This window comes from Dama dama, chromosome 6 (genome assembly GCF_033118175.1).
Source record: "Dama dama isolate Ldn47 chromosome 6, ASM3311817v1, whole genome shotgun sequence".
In the NCBI taxonomy this organism is placed as follows: domain Eukaryota; kingdom Metazoa; phylum Chordata; class Mammalia; order Artiodactyla; family Cervidae; genus Dama; species Dama dama.
The window spans coordinates 1,416,430-1,437,404 of record NC_083686.1 but is presented as its reverse complement, the minus strand read 5'-3'; the positions used below and the strand labels follow the sequence as shown (position 1 = coordinate 1,437,404).

Genomic DNA, 20,975 nt, shown 5'->3' with positions numbered 1-20,975 from the left:
CAGCCAATGGTGAGCAGCCATGCTCTGGGCCCGGAGGCCCACCTGGCCGGGGCTGCGGCCACCATGGGGCCAGGACTGAATCCAGGCCCCCAGGACGGCTCCTGCCAGCGCTGGCCTGGAAGACCCCTGGGTCCACACGAGGCTTCTCCCACCGGCCTGGCCACCTCCTGGCGCCCCAGACCCTGATGGAGGGGCCCCAGGCAGAGCAGAGGGCAGACGTGGGGGCGGGGGTGGGGGTTCCCAGGGGGCTTTGTAGGGCAGGGGTGGGGGGACAGGTCATGTTTTTCCGAGAGGAAGGCTCGGTGTCAGAGGCACTCGCACGGAAGCACAGGGGGGACACAGCCTGGTACTTTGCATGGTTTTCAGCAGCTTTACTGAAATGTAACCGTCTTTCGATGAACTGCGGCGTGTGCGTGCCAGCTCCTCCAGTTTCGCCAGCGCTCGGCGTGGCCAGGCCCCTCGACCTGAGCTGTTACGTGGGCGTGAGTGCTGTCTCGTGGCACTGTGCGTTTCCTTGAGGACATGTGACACCTCTTCCTTTCGTGAGCTCACCAGCAATGGGCTGTGGTCTTTTGTGTTCTTTGGTGAACATCGACGTGTGTTCTTTTGCTGTTCCTCCTAATTTGTTGTGTCCTTACTAACTTTTGTGAGATTTCCTTCCGTTCAGTTCAGTTCAGTCGCTCAGTCGTGTCCGACTTTTGCAACCCTGTGGACTGCAGCACGCCAGGCTTCCCTGTCCATCACCAATTCCCAGAGTTTACTCAAACTCATGTCCATTGAGTCAGTGATGCCATCCAACCATCTCATCCTCTGTTGTCCCCTTCTCCTCCTGCCTTCAATCTTTCCCAACATCAGGGTCTTTTCCAGTGAGTCAGTTCTTTGCATCAGGTGGCCAAAGTATTGGAGTTTCAGCTTCAACATCAGTCCTTCCAGTGAATATTCAGGACTGATCTCCTTTAGGATTGTTGACTGGTTGGATCTCCTTGCAGTCCAAGGGACTCTCAAGAGTCTTCTCCAACACCACAGTTCAAAAGCATCAATTCTTCGGTGCTCAGCTTTCTTTATTGTCCAACTCTCACATCCATATGACTACTGGAAAAACTATAGCTTTCACTAGACAGACCTTTGTTAGCAAAACAATGTCTCAGCTTTTTAATAAGCTTAGAGTGTATACGAGTCCTTTATCAGATATATAATTTGCAAATCTTTCCTCCCAGTCCGTGGCTTGTCTTTTCATTGTCAGAGTATCCTTTGAAGAGCAGAATTTCTTAATTTTGAGAAAGTCCAGGGTATCAGTATTTTTCATGGATTTTGATGTCATAACATTATCTTCATAACCTAAAGTCACAAAGATTTTTCTTCTATTTCTTTAAAAGTTTTATACTTTTCAGTTTTTCATTTAGAACTATAACCCATTGTGGGTTAATTTTGTATATGGTGTGAGGTATGGATCAAGGTTTTATTTTGTTTTTGCATAAAGGTAGCCAATCATTCCAGCATCATTTTTTGAAGACTATCCTTTCTCCACTGAATTGCCTTTGCACCTTTGTCAAAAATCAGTTGACCATATATTTCTGGATTCTGTAGTCTGTTGCATTGAACTATTTGTCTATATCGACACCAATATTACACTGTTTTGATTATGGTAGCTTTACAATAAGCCTTAAAATTGGTAGTATAAGTCTAAAACTTTGTTCTTTTTCAGAGTTGTTTTGGCTCTTCTGGGTCCTTTGTATTTGTATGAATTTTAGAAACAAGTTGTCACTTTTAACCAAAAAAAAAAAAAGGCTGCTAGGACTTTGCTTGGAATTTTGTTTAATCTATATATCAACTTGGGAAGCATTAACACCTTAATACTGAGTTTTCAGATTTATAAACACAGCATATATTTCTCCATTTGTTTAGGTCTTAAGTTTCACTCAGCCAAGTTTTATAGTTGTATTGTTGAGGTCTTACACATTTTTTGCCGTATTTATCCCTAAGTATTTTATATTGTTGATGCTACTGTAAATGGTATCGTTTTATAATTTTAATTTCCAATTATTCATTGCTAAAATAGAGAGATATACTTGACTTTTGTATACTGATCTTGTCTTATGCAACTTGCCAAATTCAATTCATTATTAGATATGGTAGTTTTTATGAAGATTTCTTCAGATTTTCTACACAGATGATGTCATCTGTGAATAAAGCCAGTTTTGCATCTCCTTTCTAATTAGATGTCTTTTACCTCTTTGTCTTGCATTTTCGCACTGGGGAGGACCTCCAGTACAATGTTGAATGGAAGAGTTGCCACAGGGTATTTTTGCCTTGTTCCTGATCTCAGAGGGAAAGCATTCAGTATTCACCACTAAGTGTGATGTTGGGTTTTCAAGTTCATAGATGCCCTTTCCCCAGGTTCAGGAAGTTCCCTTCTATTCCGAGGTTGCTGGACTTTTCTCAGATACTTTTCCTGCATCTTTTGGGAGGATCATATAGTTTCAGTTTTTTAGTCTGTTAATGTGATAAACTACATCCGTTGACATTCAGATGTTAAGCCGTCTTGCGGTGAGCCTTACTTGGTCACTCACTATTATCCTTTGTATTCTTGCCTTCGATTTGCTAAAGTTTTGTTTAGGACTTCGCACTGATCATGAGGAATGCCAGGCAGCACTTGTCTTTTCTTGTAATGCTCCTTTAAGGTTTGGGTATCAGAGAAATGCCGAGCTCATCGAGCAGGTTGGGGAGCAGTCCCACTCATTGAATTCTCCACAAGACTTTTTATAGAAGTGGTGTTTTTTCTGCCTTGAATATTAGGTAGAATTCACAGTGACGCCTTCTGGGGCCCCTGGGAGGTCCTGCCGACCTTGTGAATGGGGGTGGCAGCCACGAGGGCCCCAGGAAGGAGGCCGTGGGGAGGGGGGGGGGTGGAGGGCCCTGGGACCCCAGCGCATGGATCTCTGTTGGTGTTTGGCGGAGGACTGGCTTAGTCTCCGGTCTCGTGGGACTCCAGCGGGAAGGATTGCAGCTTGTCACCCGTCTGTCATAGGCCAGGCACGGTCCCTTTGAGGGCACTGTCCCTGGTCCTTGCCAGGGGCTAACAGTCATCTCCATCTGAAAGAAGAAAGCGATGAAGCCCGAAACCATCCACGTCCCACCCGCACCCTTCCTGCCCCCACGGCAGGTGTGAACTGCTGGGCGCCAGGCGGCCTCTCGGCTCTGTCTTTAATGCATTTGGCTCTAGATTGGACTCTTGGGGCCCACACACAGGGTCTGATTCTTCCCTGGGGCCCTCTTCTGTGTCCCCAGCCTGTCTGTCCAGCAGCTGTCCATGGAGGACCCGTGTCCCTCCAAGAGAGTGACCACCCTGGGCCATGTTCCTGGTGCTCCTGGTGCTCAAATAATGCCCATCCACTGGCCCCTGGGGAGCAGGCTGACCCAGCCAGGCCCCAAGCTCAGCCCCCAGGTGCGGTCCCGGGCCCAACCTCCAGTGTTCTGTTCGTTTGCTCTCCGTGGCCCTTGCAAGCCTCACTGGGCTCCCCGTGGGCAGCACTTTATTGATTTTTCTGCCTCGGACCAGTCTTTTTATGGGGTCTTTGACTCTCTTTCCATCCACATGCACACACTCACTCACGCCCCACCCTGCAGAGCAGCTGAAGTGGGCGTGGGTCGGAGGCTGCAGTTGCGTCTGCCCAGCCGTGGTGGCCGTCTTCGGGGAGAGTTCACTGGTCTCTCTGTGCTATGTATCTGGGGTCTGCGTGGGGTCTTACGTGCAGCATGTGGCTCTAGTTCCCTGGCCAGGGATCGAACCGGGGCCCTCCACCTTGGAGGAGCATGGAGTCTTAGCCATGCCCCACCGGGGGAGTCCCAGAGTTCATTGCTCTCTCAAGACATAACATGAGCCCCAGGCTTCGCGGCTCTCAGAGCTCTGCCCACAGTCAGGGCCCCCCCGGGTTTCCTGCAGGTGAGCTGTGCGCTGCCGCGGCATCTGGTTTGGAAAGGCGTCTCCGCCTCCAGGGCTTTATCTCCACTAAGAAACAGACTCTGTGCCTCGGGAGGGCTGCAGTGGCACCTGCTATGGGCGCTTCCTTCTCAGCCTAGGCTATTCCTCTGGTCCCAGAAGTTGTACTTGATCTTAGAAGACACTTTGGAAAAATACCAACTTATTCATAGTCATGCTATTCAGATAAATGTAACGTTAATGCTCTGCATTGACTATATTTCACAATACCTCATTTATGCACATATGATAGCTCTAATTTTTAAAATGCTACCTTTTTATTTAATAGTTCAGCATTTCCAGCATCATTAACTATCCTTCCTGGAAACCTATGACCTAATTTACTGAATCAACCCACTGTTGATGGGCATTTAGCTTGAGCTATTTCTTGAATATGCCTCTGCTAAAATGATTACAAGAAAAACATCCTTTTATTCTTTTTAAAGTGCACAATTTAGTGGCTTTTAGCTCATTCACAGAGTTGTGCAAATGCCACCACTGTCCAATCTCAGAACGTTTTCATCACCCCATAAAGAAACCCCAAATATTTCCCCAGTAAAACCTCTTCAGTCGCTGGCAACCATTAATCTACTTTCTGTCTCCATGAATTTGCCTAGACTTTTCTAGACTTTTCAAAAAATGAAATCATACAACAAGTCACCTTTGTAACTGGCTTCTGTCAGAGCCAGGGGCTTGCCCTGGTGGCTCAGTGGGTAAAGCGTCTGCCTGCCATGTGGTAGACCTGGGTTCAATCCCTGGGTCGGGAAGATCCCCTGGAGAAGGAAATGGCAACCCACTCCTGTATTCTTGCCTGGGGAATCCCATGGATGGAGGAGCCTGGTGTACGTTACAGGCCATGGGGTCGCAGAGAGTCGGACACAACTGAGCGACTTCACCCTTCACCTTCTTCTGTCAGAGCGTAAAGTTTTCAAGGTTCATCTACATTGTAGCACCTAACAGTATTTCATTCCTTTCTGTGGCCAAAGATTAATTCCATTGCATGACTGGACTACATTTTGTTGATCTGTTTATCAGCTGACCAACATTTGAGTTAGGCTAGTATGGCATCTGGTCCCATCGCCTCATGGGAAATAGATGGGGAGACAGTGGAAACAGTGTCAGACTTTATTTTTGGGGGCCCCAAATTCACTGCAGATGGTGACTGCAGCCATGAAATTAAAAGACACTTACTCCTTGGAAGGAAAGTGATGACCAACCTAGGTAGCATATTAAAAAGCAGATACATTACTTTGCCAACAAAGGTCCGTCTGGTCAAGGCTATGGTTTTTCCAGTGGTCATGTATGGATGTGAGAGTTGGACTGTGAAGAAAGCCGAGTGCTGAAAAATTGATGCTTTTGAACTGTGGTGTTGGAGAAGACTCTTGAGAGTCTCTTGGACTGCAAGGAGATCCAACCAGTCCATCCTAAAAGAGATCAGTCCTGGGTGTTTATTGGAAGGACTGATGCTGAAGCTGAAACTCCAATACTTTGGCCACCTCATGCGAAGAGCTGACTAATTGGAAAAGACCCTGATGGTGAGAGGGATCAGGGGCAGGAGGAGAAGGGGACGACAGAGAATGAGATGGCTGGATGGCATCACCGACTCAATGGGCATGAGTTTGAGTAAACTCCGGGAGTTGGTGATGGACAGGCAGGCCTGGCGTGCTGCAATTCACGGGGTCGCAAAGAGTCAGACACAACTGAGCGACTGAACTGAACTGAACTGAGTATGTGTGAGGAGAAGGCAGTGGCACCCCACTCCAGTACTCTTGCCTGGAAAATCCCATGGATGGAGGAGCCTGGTAGGCTGTGGTCCACGGGGTTGCTAAGAGTCGGACACGACTGAGCGACTTCACTTTCACTTTTCACTTTCATGCATTGGAGAAGGAGATGGCAACCCACTCCAGTGTTCTTGCCTGGAGAATCCCAGGGAAGGGGGAGCCTGGTGGGCTGCCGTCTATGGGGTCACACAGAGTCGGACACGACTGAAGTGATTTAGCAGCAGCAGCAGTATGTGTGAACATCCATTCACACAAATGCTTGTGTGAATCTATGTTTCATTTCTCCTGGGTAGCCACCTTGAAGTGAAATTGCTGGGTCATATGGCAGGGGAACTGCTGGCCTGTTTTCCAGAGTGCCCGCAGCATTTTAGGTTGTCGCCAGGAATGCACGAGGGTTCCAATTTCTCCAGATCTTCACCCACACTTGGTTTTTCCTGTTTTCTTTTAAAATCATTATAGTCATCATGATGGGTATAAAATGGCACAGTATTGTTTTAATTTGCATTTCCCAAATGACTAATGATGTTGAGCATCTTTTCACGTGTTTGCTGGCTGTTTATATAGTTTCTTTGGAAAAATGTCTTTTCAGATCCATAGCCCATTCTTTAGTTGAATGATTTATTTTTTTCCTGTTGAGTTGTAAGAGTCGTTTCTATATTTCAGAAACTATACACCCTTGACAGACACATGCTTTGAAAAAATGTTCTTGCATTCTGTAGCGTTTTCCACTATCTTGATGCTATCTTTTGAAGCACAAAAACTTTTAGTTTTAATTTTTGGGTGAATCTGTGTTTCGGTTCTCTCAGGTTGATGCTCAGAGGGGAATTGCTGGGTCATACTGCATGAGGAACTGTTGATATTTGTCTTTGGTTGCTATGTTTTTCATGTCACACCTAAGACATGATTGCCTAATCCAAGACCACAAAGATTCATGTTTTGTTGTAAAAGTTTTAGCTTTTACATATAGTCTTTGATCTGTTTGAGCCAATTTTTGTATGTGGTGTAACATAAGACTTCATTATTTTGCATGTGGAAATGCAGTTTTCCCAGCACCATTAAATTTTTTTATTGAAGTACATGAATATTGATTTTTATTGAAGTACATTGAATATTGATTTACAATATTATATTGGTTTCAGGTGTATAACATAGCATTTCAATATCTGTATAGATTATACTCCACTTAAACTTATTATAAGATACTGGCTGTATTCCCTGTGCTATACAGTATATCCTTGTGGCCCATTTATTTTGCATTTAGTAGTTTGTACTTCTTAATCCCCTACCCCTGTCTGACCCCTTCCCATTTCCCTCTCCCCACTGGTGACCACTAGTTTGCTCTCTGTATCCGTGAATCTGTTTCTGTTTTGTTATATTCATACGTCTGTTGAATTCTTTGGATTCTGCATATTCACTGCATATTCACTCATTCACTTAGCGTAATACCTGCCATGTCATCCATGCTGTTGGAATTGACAAATTTTTATTCTTTTTTGTGGCTGAGTAATATTTCATTTTATATCTATTTCACATCTTCTTTATCCATTCATCTGTTGATGGGCACTTATGTTGCTTCCATATCTTGGCTGTGGTAAATAATGCTGCTGTGAACGTTGGATTGCATGTATCTTTTCTGATAAGTGTTTTCATTTTCTTTAGGTATATACCCAGGAGTAGAATTGATGGATCACATGGTTGTTCTAGTTTTAGTTTTGTGAGGAACCTCCATACTGTTTTCCACAGTGGTGTACCAAGTTACATTCCCACCAACAGGTTAGGAGGGTTGCTTTTCTTCACATCCTTGGCAACACTTGTTATTTTTGGTCTTTTTTGTGATGGCCATTCTGACGGGTGGGAGGTGATATCTTGTGGTTTTGATTTACATTTCTCTGATGATTAGCAATATTGAGCATCTTTTCATGTGCTTTTCATTTGTATGTCTTCGGAAAAACATCTGTTAAAATCTTCAGTCCATTTCCTAGGGTTTCCTTGTTGGCTCAGTGCTAAAGAATCCACCTGCCAATGCAGGAGACATGGGTCTGATCCCTGGGTCAGAAAGGTCCCCTGGAGAAGGAAATAGCAACTCACTCCAGTATTCTTACCTGGAAATCCCATGGACAAAGGAGCCTGGCAGGCTACAATCCGTGGGGTTGCAAAATAGTCAGACACAATTTAACAACTAAACAACAGCAATTTCTAATCCATTTTCTAATCCAGTTGTTTATTTTTTTACATTGCATTGTATGAGCTGTTTATATATTTTGGATATTAACCCCTTATCAGTTGTATCATTTGCAAATATTTTCACCCATTCAGTAGGTTATCTTTTCATTTTGTCAGTGGTTTCATTTGCTCTGCAAAAGTTTTTAGGTTAATTTGGTCCTGTTTGTTTATTTTTGCTTTTGTCTTCCTTGCCTTGGGTTTTTGGTGGTCGTTCAGTCGCTCAGTCATGCCTGACTCTCTGCAATCCCCTGGATTGCAGCATACCAGGATCCTCTATCTTCCACCATCTCCTGGAGTTCGCTCAAATTCACGTCCATTGAGTCAGTGATGCTATCTAACCATCAACAGATCCGAAAACTGTCGCTACAGCTTATGTCAAAAAGTGTTCTGCCAGTGTTTTCTTCTAGAAGTTTTTTAGTTTCCAGTCTTACATTTAGGTCTTTAATTGATTTTGAGTTTATTTTTATGTGTAGTGTGAAAAAAGAGTTCTATTAATAATTTCACTTCTTTATATGTAGCTTCCAGTTTTCCCAGCACCACTGATTATAGAGACAGTCTTTTCTCCATCTCAGAACCATCTTTTGAAAAGACCATTCTTTCCTTATTGGGTGACCTTGACACCCTTTAGGAAGATCAGTCGACCACAAACTCCTGGGTTCATTTCTGGACTTGCAGTTTCATTGCCTCCTCATGGCTCCTACGCCAGTGCTGGTCTTGTTCATGTTGTTAAATTCTACGTCGTGTGAGTCCTCCCACTTTGCTTTTTTTCTTTTTCAAGACTGTTTCAGCTGTTCTGAGTCATTGCATTTCTGTATGAATTTTAGGATCAGCTTTGTCAACTTCTGCATGGAAAATGAAATTTTTTAATATTTCGATATGGATTCCATTGAATCTATAGACCAGTATTGTGAGTATTGCCATGTTAATGATATTAAGTCCTCAACCATGAACATATGCTGTCTTTCCATTTATTTAGGTCTAATTTATTTCAATGATGTTTTATAGTTTTCCATAACTGTCATGGAAAAATGCATCAATAACCTCAGATATGCAGGTGACACCACCCTTGCGTCAGAAAGTGAAGAGGAACTGAAGAGCCCCTTGATGAAGGTGAAAGAGGAAAGTGAAAAAGCTAGCTTAAAACTCAACATTCAAAAAACAAAGATCATGGCATCCGGTCCCATTACTTCATGGCAAATAGATGGGGAACAAATGGAAACAGTGGCAGACTTTATTTTCTTGGGCTTAAAAATCACTGCAGATAGTGACTGCTGCCATGAAATTAAAAGACGCTTGTTTCTTGAAAGAAAAACTATGACCAACCTAGACAGCATATTAAAAAGCAGAGAAATCACTTTGCCAATAAATATCCATATAGTCGAAGCTATGGTTTTTCTAGTAGTCATGTATGGATGTGAGAGTTGGACTATAAAGAAAGCTGGGCACCACAGAATTGATGCTTTTGAACTGTGGTGTTGGAGAAGACTCTTGAGAGTCCCTTGGACTGCAAGGAGATCAAACCAGTCCATCCTAAAGGAAATCAGTCCTGAATATTCATTGGAAGGACTGATACTGAAGCTCTAATACTTTGGCCACCTGATATGAAGGGACAACTATTGGAAAAGACCCTGATGCTGGGAGAGACTGAAGGCAGGAGGAGAAGGGGACAACAGAGGATGAGATGGTTGGATGGCATCACCGACTCGATGGACATGAGTCTGAGGAAACTCTGGAAGACAGTGAAGGTCAGGGAAGCCAGGCGTGCTGCCATCCATGGGGTCACAAAAAGTCAGACACAATTTAGTGACTGAACAGCAAAGGGTGAACTGAATGGTGTTGATACATGATACATACAGCGTGTATGTGTCCATGTGTACTCAGTCGTGTCCGACTCTTTGTGACCCCATGGACTATAGCACTCCAGGCTTCCCTGTCCATCACCAACTTCCAGAGCTTGCTCAAACTCACATCCATCGAGGCTTCAATGCCATCCAACCATCTCATCCTCTGTCGTCCCCTTCTGCTACTGCCTTCAATCTTTCCCACCATCAGGGTCTTTTCTAAGTCAGTTCTTCCCATCAAGTGGCCAAAGTCTTGGAGTTTCAGCTTCAGCATCAGTCCTTTCAGTGAATATTCAGGACTGATCTCCTTTAGGATTGTTGACTGGTTGGGTCTCCTTGCAGTCCAAGGGACTCTCAAGTCTTCTCTAACACCACAGTTCAGAAGCATCAATTCTTCTGTGCTCAGCTTTCTTTATAGGCCAACTCTCACATCCATACATGACTACTGGAAAAACCATAGCTTTGACTAGACGGAACTTTGTTGGCAAAGTAGTGTCTCTGCTTTTTAATATGCTGTCTAGGTTGGTCATAGCTTTTCTTCCAAGGAGCAAGTGTCGTTTAATTTCATGGCAGCAGTCAACATCTGCAGTGATTTTGGAGCCCAAGAAAATAAAATCTGACACTGTTTCCATTGTTTCTCCATCTATTTGCCATGAAGTGATGTGACCGGATGCCATGATCTTCCTTTTTTGAATGTTGAGTTTTAAGCCAACTTTTTCACTCTCCTCTTTCACTTTCATCAAGAGGCTCTTTAGTTCTTCTTCGCTTTCTGCCATAAGGGTGGTGTCATCTGCACATCTGAGGTTATTGATATTTCTCCCAGCAACCTTGATTCCAGCTTTTGCTTCATCCAGCCCAGCATTTCACATGATGTATTTTGCAAATAAGTTAAATAAGCAGGGTGACAATATATAGCCTTGACGTACTCCTTTCCCATTTTGGAACCAGTCTGTTGTTCCATGTCCGGTTCTAACTGTTGCTTCTTGAGCTGCATACAGGTTTCACAGCAGACAGGTAAGGTGGTCTCTATTCCCATCTCTTGAAGAATTTTCCACAGTTTTGATCCACACAGTTAAAGGCTTTAGCATAGTCCATGAAGCAGAAGTAGATGTTTTTCTGGCATTCCCTTGCCTTTTCTATGATCCAACAGATGTTGGCAATTTGATCTCTGGTTCCTCTGCGTTTTCTAAATCCAGTTTGAACATCTGGAAGTTCTCAGTTCACGTACTGCTGAAGCCTAGCTTGAAGGATTTTGAGCATTACCTTGCTAGCGTGTGAAATGAGTTCATAACTCTTGCTGTACATCTGAAACTAACACAACATTGTAAATCAACTGTGCTTCATTTTTTAATTATTAAAAATACACACTCTAAAAGTGTACAATTGAATGTAATTCTTAACCTGTTGCGTTGATGCCAAATCCATCCACGCTATTTGCCATTTAGACTTTTTGGTTCCTTTTCCTTCACTTTCCCCGTCCTAAGCCTTTTATCCTCTACTTTTTAATTTTGGCAAAATACATATAACACAAAATTTACCATTTTAGCAGTATTTAAGAGTACAATTCAGTGACATTATGCACATTCACAATATTGTATGACTATCACCACTTTTTCCAGAACTGTTTCATCAGCCCAAACTGAAACTCTGTCCCCAGTACACCCCCCCTTCTCCGACCCCTGGCACCCGCCCTTCCGTCTCTGTGAATTTGACTCCTCTAGGAACCTCATGTAAGTGGCGTCATACAGTGTTTGTCCTTTTGTGACCGGCTTATTTCACTTAGCGTAATGTCCTAAAGGTTCATCCATATCGTAGCTGGTGTCAGAATTTTATTCCTTTTGAAAGCTGAATAGTATTTCCCTGAGTGGATGGACCACATTTTGTGTTTACCCATCATCTGTTGACGGGCGCTCGGGTTGTTACACCTTTCGGCTCCTGTGAGTAATGCTGCTGTGAACGTTCGTGTGTAAGCATTTGTTTGGGTTCCTGCTTTCAGATCTTCTGGGTGAGGCTGTGAGCTGAGCCCGGGAGTGTTGATGGACATGGACCCTGGACAGTGACGCTCACCCCGTTTCGTTACTCAGCTCCTAGGGAGGGCACAGACAGGCTCACACCCCCAAGTGGAAAGTCAGGGGCCTCGTCTCGGGGATGCAGCAGGCAGTCTGGGCAGGGAGGGCTCTCGGTCATCACGAGGGTCTCAGCGGAGCAGGGCGCCAGCCTCTCCAGCACCTCCCATCACTCCTCCATGCTCTGGAGAAGCATTACACACTCAGAGACAGATGTTCCCATTGCCCGAGTGTGCCAGTCAAACGCACCCCCACTTGACTGGGGAGGGGACCCCGAGGAGCCAGTCTGGGCCCCTTCCCCCCTGGCCCCCTGCAGTGAACTCCCAGGCGCATCCTGTCTCTGAGCTTCCTGGTGGTTGGATGCTAAGGGAGGTGCCCCTTGGTAAGACAGCGTGTGGCTGTGCACCCATCTCTGCCATTGGGGGGGGGGCGCCCACGTCCACGAGGGGCCAGGGCCGCTCTCCCCACGGTCACCAGCCCGTTCACTCCCAGCAGCCACGCGGGGGGCCCCTGTCTCACCCGCCAGGGCCTCTCTCTGACACCGGGATCCCGGGCATTTGAGGCCGGCCTCCAGCCTGAAAAACCCCAACTTCCCCACAGAAAAGCGAAAGCAGAGATAGTGCAGGCCCCCGAAGGCAACTTTTTAAAAAATTATAGTGAATATTTCTAGATAGATAAAAGATTTCGCATCCGTGAAACAGAGGGCAGGAATTGAATTCTGTAGCAGCATGCGTACCCGATCAAACTTTTTGGCCAACCCAATAACAACTTAGTAGCAAAAATGTCAAGGGGAAAACTAGGATTGGGGAGGGGGTGGAGGAGGAAATTTCCCAGAAAGTAGGAAAAACTGACAGGTGAAGATGAGAGAGACATTATTTTAAGGACTGAAAGGCCAGCGCACGTACCCCCTGAAGCTGGGCGAGTGGACACCCGGACAGTCCAGCCTCAGCTGCAGCCGCTACTTGGGGCCTTGGGGTGACCCCTGGACAGCAGAATAACAGCGCCTGCAGCAGGGCCCTGGGCCGGGGTCAGGGGCGTGTGGGGGGCCGGAGGGCTTGTCTCAGTAGAGAGCACCGTGACCAGTGGCTGGAAGCGACAGAAATCTCTCCTCTCACAGGTTGGAGACCCGAAATCTGAACCCTGGCGGGGCCACGCTCCCTCCGGAAGCTCTGGGCGGGGGTCCTTCCTGCGTCTTCCAGCTCCTGCTGACCCTGGGAGCCCCCTGGCTTGTGACCTCGTTACCGCGATCTCTGTGTCGTGGTCACTGGTCCTCCCCCTCCCCTCCTAAAACTCCTGGCCTCGGGTTAGGGCCACCAGATAAGCCGGGACGTCTCCTCTCCAGGTCCTTAGCTTGGGGCTTCCCTCGTGGGCCAGTGGTTAAGAATCCGCCTGGCAGTACAAGGGACACTGATTGGACCCCTGATCCGGGAAGGCCCCCCACGCTGAGGAACAAGTGAGCCCATGACCCCCAACTCCTGAGTCTGTGCTCCGGAGCCCAGGAGCCACGACTGCTGAAGCCCGAGGTCCCAGAGCTCACATTTCACAAAGGACGCCCGCACCCAGCGACTAGAGAGAGTGTAGCCCCTCTCAGCACAGCCAGAGAAAAGCCTGTCCTGCACCCAAGATCCAGCACAGCCAAAATAAATAAAAATAAAAATCCTTACCTCGATTGCAAAGACCTTTTTCCACCTAAGGTCCTGCCAGGTTCCAGGTTCGGGCGTGGACACATCATTTGGGGCCCGCCAGCCCCTGCAGAAGGTGTGAGTGGGGCGAGGGTACTTCCACGGGACGAACTCAGCCCCCGGTGTTGGACCCGGGGTGCACCCGCGTGGAGTGGGGGGCCCTCCGGGCAGAAGTCTTATCCCCCCTCGCTGCCCACAGCCAAGCCCCTGTGTTTCCTTCTCCGTGCAGTGGCTCCACGGCTGGTCCCTGCTCCCCAGACATGAGCGGCTCTGAGTCGGCGCCCGTGGCGGTCAGAGAGAAGATGCGCTCCCGGTTCCACGGCAGCCACGACCTGATCCACCGCCTGTTTGTCTGCATCTCAGGTGCCCCGTCGGCCCCGGGTGGGGCATGGGCTCGGGGACACACGGCGGGGTGGGCAGGCTTCAGGGCAGTGGCTGGCGCCCTGCAGGAGTCTCCCCAGGACGGTTGGGGTGCAGGCCCTGCCCGGGGGCTCCCTCACCACGTCACTTCCTTGCCCCAAGCCCCGAAATGAGCCCAGCCAAGAGGTGGGTGTCATGCATCTGCAGGCCCTCCTCGGTCGGAGGGGAGCCCAGGCTGGGCCCCGGGGCCCTCACCACCCACCTGCGAGGTCCTGTTCAATCTGATGTCCTGACTGATCCTGTTTCCTTCCGTCCCCTGGGTGAGGGGGACGATGACTGCTTCGTCTCCTGGGATTCAGAGAGGGGTGTGAGCACGGCGGCTTTTTCACCTTCTCCCTTAGTTTTGTGTGTTTGGAGTAGCTGGTGCAGGCCCGTGGTTTAGAAGCGTGACTGTGTGGTGGGTCCCCCTCCCCGCCTCCTGCCTGCCGTCCACCCCCACCTCCGGGCGAAGTTCAGGCAGCGCCTGTCCTGCAGCCTTGTCCCTCCCCCCCCCCCCCCCCGCCCGTCCTCTGACCCCAGGCCGTGGGGTGGAGCCGTGGGGGGCGCAGCCTGTGGACTGGTAGACCCTGCAGAGTCAGGGTCGTGGTCTCAGGGTGTCACTCTGCACTGCCCCGAGTCCCACGGGCAGAGCCGCCATCCAGGCCAGGCTCGGGGGTGACTCTGAGCTTCCGTTCAAACATCTGGCAGAACCCACCGCAAACGCACGGGTCTGTCTGGCGGTCTGGGGAACAGCAGGCCCAGCGGGTGCCCGGCAGGGCTGCTGACACACCAGGAACCCTCGGGAACTGCTGACCACAGTGTCGGCGCGGTGACGGGCCCCAGGGCATTGGGGAACGGGGGGCGGGGGGCAGGTGCGGTCACCCCCTGGCCTTGCCGTGAGCTTCTCACTGAGGAGGGCTGAGCCCACCCGACTGAGGGATGAGGAAACTTCGGCCGGTGAGGGTGGGGGGAGCCCCAAGGGCCCCCCTGTCTGGGCAGGTCCCCAGAAGGGCGGCCCCACAGTGGAGGTGGCTGTGATGGGGAAGGAGCTGCCATGGGGGTGGGCACACTTGGGGGCTCGGGGTCATCCCTTAGTGAGGAGCCAGGGCCCTTTGGTGGCCGTGGCTGAGACTCCGCAGATAAAAGCATGAAGGAGACTAACTGCCGCCTGGGGGTGGGAAGCGCTGCTGGGTCGCGGGCCCGTCCCCCTCCTTCCCTTGAATCCTGAACTTTGCTTCTGCCAGAGGGACCCTTGGGGCGGGGGGGCTGGGTGGCCGCTTCCTGCCCCCGCTCATCCAAGGACCCGCTGGTCTCTGACCCTGAGCCGCAGTGGGCTCACCAGCCAGCAGCGCCTCCCCTCACCCCTCCCCCGGGCGTCCCCTGCAGGCGTGGCTGACCAGTTGCAGACCAACTATGCCAGCGATCTGAGGAGCATTCTCAAGACCCTCTTCCAGGTCATGGCCACCAAGCCAGAGACAGATGACAAAGAAAAGCTAAAGAAGGGTGAGTGGCGGCCTGGGACAGGCTCGGAGGCGCACCACCCCTGCCCTGGGAAACCTCTCCCGGGCCACCCAGCTTTTTACATGACCATGTCATCCACGGTGGAAGCCCCCAGCCGAGCCAGGCTGTCCGCTGGGGGCCTGAGGGCACACCTCGCAGGCCCCGGGCACCCCAAGGTCACTGCCAGGACCAGCAGCACCAATCATGTAGTTCCTAGGCTAGGCCGCCTGTCTTCTGACCATGAGGACGGACCAGGAGGCGCGGTGCCTGTCCTCGCACAGATGGGACCCAGTGGTCCCCGGTCGCTTCTGCAGAATTCCCTCTGTCAGAGCAGCCAGAGGTCAGCCCAGAGTCCGGGAGGGGACATGGGTCCTGCTGCTCCAGGAGGAAGTGGCCCTCTGTGACCTGCCTCACACCCCCTCACCCCAGGGGCTTCTGCTCAAGAGTGACTGGGCACCCGGCCCAGGCCCTGGGGAGAAGTCTGTCCCGTGTGCCAAGCCAGCTCTGCCTCCCGAGGACCACTCCACTGGGCCGCGCTGCCCCTGTGTGCCTGGGGATTCTGGGTGGGGCTGCCTCTGGATCAGTGCTGCTCAGGAAGGGCGGTGACGTGGGTGGCCTCTGCAAGCAAGGAGTGTGGCCCCAGGGCCGGGGCCAGGCCTGGTCCCCTGCCCGCCTCGGGGCCACGGTCCAGGGGGACCAGTGGACGGGTTCGGGGCTGGGGGCTGCAGGCAGGGCCAGCTGCCCACGTAGGGGCACTCAGATGGACAGACTCCCAGGGTCGGGTCAGCATCCTGCGTGCGGGCAGTGGGTGAGGGCCCCGGTGACGCCCTCCGCGGGCGGGACCGTGGACTGTTTGGGGGCTGCCCTCCGCTGGCTGCACCCAGGCATACCTCCAGGGCACGGGTGGTGGCCCGTTGAGCCCAGTGGCCACACTTTCTTCCAGTCACCCAGACGCTGCGGAGTGCGGCCCTGGAGGACTGCGCCCTTTGCCAGGAGACCCTGTCGTCCTCCGAGCTGGCTGCCAAGACCCGAGACGGAGACTTAGAAGGTGCGTGAGGGGCCGGGGCCAGTGCGCTGAGCAGAGGGCGGGGACCCTGTCCGGACGTTTCCCCTCTGTCCTGGCCTGCAGGCTCCGGGCGGCAGCCCTCCTCCACTGGGGGCCCCTCACCAAGGTCTTCCAGACATGCGGCTCTCAGGGCAGGGCCTGGGAGTTCCCAGGACCCTCACTGTCCTCCTTGGGTGGGAGTCTGGATTTGCCTGTTGGAACTGGCCTCGTGGCCGGCCTGGAATGACCCCAGGAGCTGACTGGTGATGTCCAGGCATCACTGGGACGGTCAGGGTTTTTCCACGGAGAGGGTGGACAGCGTGAGAGGAGGTCTCACTGCGGTGGGGTGGGGGATGAGCCTGGAGGGCAGGGTGGGAGGGGCGGGGGATCTGCAGGCAGCAGGCGGGGGAGCGCATGTCCTCGGGCGCAGCTTGGGGGGGAGGGGCCGGAGAGGGGTCCGGAGACCAGGGTGAGTGGCCTCGCTGGGGCCGCGTTCACGCGGCTGGTGCAGGGTGGGCACCTCATGTCTGGGGTGTCTCCCTGGACAAGGTGGCTTCTCCCAGCGCCTTCAGTCCCCGCCCCCCGAATTCCAGAGCAGATCCCCAGGGGCTCCCTCCAGTGAACTCCTAGAGAAGGGAAAGGGGGTGAGACCAGTCATGGGGGGGACCCCCGCTGCGCTGCACATGTGTGGGGCGGGGCCATTCCCGGGGCGGAGCCAGCTTCGGGGCGGGGCCAGTTTCGGGGCGGAGCCAGTCTCTTCTCCGGGAGACGCCCTCCCGCGCATCCCCTCCCCCACCTCCCTTGACCTGCCCTGGAGCCGGGTTGGGCGGGGTTGCGGGGGCGCCTGAGGCTCCAGCAGAGCCTTGTTTGAGAGGTTGACAAAGGGGGTTGATTTCTTCCATCTGTCAGCCCCCGTGTTTGCCCAAGAACCCTGCCAGACTGGATGCCGGCCGGGAGAGGCTTGGGAGAGGGTGGCCTGGGTGGACCTCGCCCTGAGTCTTGGGGCGACGTGCAGGCTGCTGCCGCTGGGGTCCGATCCACGCGCCTGGCCAGCAGTCCTGAAACCTAGCCAGTAAGGAGCCTCGCGAGGACCGGAGGCTCCTGCACACCACCAGCCTCCGACCCCCGCCCCAGCCCATCGGCCCTCACTGCCGCCCCCCGCACCGCTGCCGCGGGCTGACCTGTCCCCACTGTCTTTGCCACAGACCCGCCCGAGTGGGTCCCGGACGAGGCCTGCGGCTTCTGCACCGCCTGCAAAGCGCCTTTCACAGTCATCCGCAGGAAGCACCACTGCCGCAGCTGCGGGAAGGTAGGTGGGTGGGCGGCCGGGGCCGTCCCGCAGCCCCCGGTGCTGCCGCCTCAGACATCCCAGGGACCGTCTGCAGGCCCCGCGCCCAGGTCCAGGGGTCAGGACCAATGCTCCGGGGCTGGCGAGGACTTAGGAGTCCTGTGCAGAGAGACACCCGTGAGCCCTGGGCGCTGCTCTGACCTGGCACAGGGTGTGGCCTCGGGTTTCCCAGGTGGCGCTGGAGGTAAAGAACCCGCCTCCCAGTGCAGGAGACATGGAGACCTGGGTTCTATCCCTGGGTCGGGAAGATCCCCTGGAGGAGGGCATGGCAACCCACTCCAGTATTCTTGCCTGGAGAATCCCATGGACAGAGGAGCCAAGCGGGCTACAGTCCATGGCGTCAGCAAAGAGTCGGACACGACTGAGCGACTTAGCACGCACGAACGTGGCCTCGGGCACGCAGCCGCTAAGTGCAATGGAGCAGTGCCCAGTCCTGGCCCCTTCAGACCTGGGGACCTGATGGGGGTGGGGTGGGGTGGAGGGTCCGAATCAGGTGGAACCTGCCGCAGCCTGGGTGTGAGGCTGGCCCCCTCCCTCAGCATGGCCTCTTGGTCAAGGCCTGCCCCAGGTTTTCCTGAAGGTCTAGCCCCGCGTTGGGGAGGGGAGAGCCCCGCCGGTGACTGCCCGCCTGGCCCTGGTGGGAGGGACGTGCAGCTCGGCCGGCCAGGGGCGCTCAGGGCTCTGCTCCCGCCCCTGCTGGCCGTCGCTCCGAGGCCACGGTAGGGGAGAGGGGAGGCGCAGGGCTGCGGAGGGCCCCGGGCCCGCTCACTCGGCCGCGCGCTCCTGCCTTCCAGATCTTCTGCTCGCGCTGCTCCTCGCACTCGGCGCCGCTGCCGCGCTACGGGCAGGTGAAGCCGGTCCGCGTGTGCACGCACTGCTACATGTTCCACGTCACGCCCTTCTACAGCGACAAGGCGGGCATCTGACACGGCGCGCGAGCCCGCGGGCCCCGCAGGACTCCGGGGAGGGGGCTCCGACGGCCGCGCTCGCCTCCGCCACCCGGGCGGGCCGTCTGCTGGCCGGAGGGGCTTCGCCGCATCTCGTCCACCTGCTGGCCCCGCCGCTGCGGGGGCTGCGGGCGCCCGGACTCCAGAACTCCAGTGCCTCCGCCACCCGCCCGCAGGGCCCTCGGGCTCGGTGCAGGGGCCCACGGAGGTCAGCTGCAGACAGCGCGGGGACCTGGGGTGCCAGGCCTGGGCCGGGGTGGGTCCCCTGCCCTGCTAAGATGCTGTATGAGGTTCAGCTATAGCGGAAGGTCTGCTTTTCCTGGGCGGGTGATGCTCACCTACCGGGGAAGGGGGGCCTCAGAGCAGCCGCAGGGCTGCCCCCATGAGCTGGCGGAACAGGGAAAGACCAGGCTGGCCTTTCTCTCTCCAGGGCCCTGCGCCCACAGCCCCCCACCCCCTGCTCCCCTCAGGACCTTGTCTAAACCACATGTCTCATTTCTCGCTGGAGAGGGGACGTGCAGAGCAGACCCTGTTGTCCTCTGAGCAAGCGGGCCGGCCCCTGCTGTGGTCTGCCCACCCTGGTCCTCCAGCTGATGGGGGCTGAGGGTGGCCAAGCAGCAGGCGGAGGTATCCCAGCTTCAGAGGCCAGGGCGCTCCCCGGGGCTGAGGACCCGGTGATGACCTCTTGGCTGCCATTACTCCCATCCCTCTGACCCCCTGGGACCCTGGCCCCAGAGCGGCCCCAGGCCCCAGCACGGACACCTCCTCAGGCTTAAATCTCAGGCTTCACATTGCAATGATGATTGCAGTTTTATTTTTAGAGAGATGACACACGTACTGCTTCTTTTATAGCATAAAATCCAATTACTGTTTGACAGTGGAATATACACGCACAAAAAAAAAAAAAAAACAGCTTGTGTGGGAGAAGAAAAGTATATAATGGAGGGTATATTATGTATTGAGATTATTTTTATTTTCTAAATGCTGTAATTCAAAACCATTTCCATAAATCTATTTAAGGATTGCAGACACTCTTATTTCTCCTGTGAGCACGGATGGACTCCTTTTTCTCTGTCTGGGACGTGATGGGGTTCTTCCTCAAGTGCACTCTCCTCCAAGAAACGGGGAGGTCTTCTGGACTCCTGGGACAGTGGGAAGGCAGGACGTGGCTTCCCACCAGCCCTCAGGAGAAGGGTGACCACCTATTCCCCCACCTCATCCCACTCCCTGCAATGGGTTCCAGCCTCCTCGCTGGGCGCCCACCCTGCCCAGCACCCCAGGCAGGCCAGCAGACAGGTGGACACCCACATGGGGCGGGGACACCAGAGAGGAGAAAGACCGTTCATTTCCTGGAGGCTGGCCGTGGCGGAAGGATCACCAGCAGCGTCTGGGAGGGGCAGGGCTGGGGGACACCCCCTTCCCCCACGGGTCTGGGCTCCTCCAAGGCCCCTGCTGCAGCCTCTAGCGGCCACCAGGGGGCACCCCGCCCACTGCCTCCTCTCCCACCGGGGCCTGGCGGCCAGGGCATAGGGGCTTAGAGCTCTGCCTACAAGGGCTGTCCCACTGTGGTGGGCACTCCAGGTCAGAACAGGGCCCCCATCACACAGGCACGCAGCGGCCAGGCACTCGTCCTCCAGGTCCTGCAGGCGGGTGGAGAAGCCAGAGAGGGTCCTGAAAGGATCACAGGCAGGGCCACACCCCTAACGGCAGCTCGGAGTGGGCAAGAGGGCTCCTGGTCAAGCTGGGCACTTCAGACCACCAGGGCTGGGGGTGGGGGCTGACACACGGAGGGAAAACTTCCTGGTCATTCCCAGCTCTCCTGTCCTCTGGACTCGGTAGAAGAAGTTGGGGGGAGGTGTAGTTCAGTCGCTCAGTGGTGTCCAACTCTTTGTGAGCCCATGGACTGCAGCACGCCAGGCCTCCCTGTCCATCACCAACTCCCGGAGCTTGCTCAAACTCATATCTATCCAGTCAGTGATGCCATCCAACCATCTCATCCTCTGTCGTCCCCTTCTCCTCCTGCCTTCAGTCTTTCCAGGCATCAGGGTCTTTTCCAATGAGTCAGCTCTTCACATCAGGTGGCCGAAGCAGTGGAGCTTCAGCTTCAGCATCAGTCCTTCCAGGGGGTGTCATTGAGCAGAACCCAAAGTTCTGCCCTAAGCCA

The 20,975-nt window shown here is 53.0% G+C and overlaps 1 protein-coding gene across 1 annotated transcript in view; it reads left to right on the top strand.

Annotated features, from left to right (window-relative positions):
* ZFYVE28 (zinc finger FYVE-type containing 28) overlaps positions 1-19,850 on the top strand; it is a 98,435-nt gene extending 78,585 nt beyond the window's left edge. The window contains exons 9-13 of the mRNA XM_061145133.1: positions 13,802-13,935; positions 15,358-15,474; positions 16,415-16,519; positions 17,722-17,825; positions 18,659-19,850. Of these exons, the coding sequence (XP_061001116.1) occupies positions 13,802-13,935; positions 15,358-15,474; positions 16,415-16,519; positions 17,722-17,825; positions 18,659-18,790 (592 nt within the window). The 3' untranslated portion in view covers positions 18,791-19,850. The remainder of the gene's footprint in view (positions 1-13,801; positions 13,936-15,357; positions 15,475-16,414; positions 16,520-17,721; positions 17,826-18,658) is intronic.
* Positions 19,851-20,975: the final 1,125 nt, after the last annotated feature.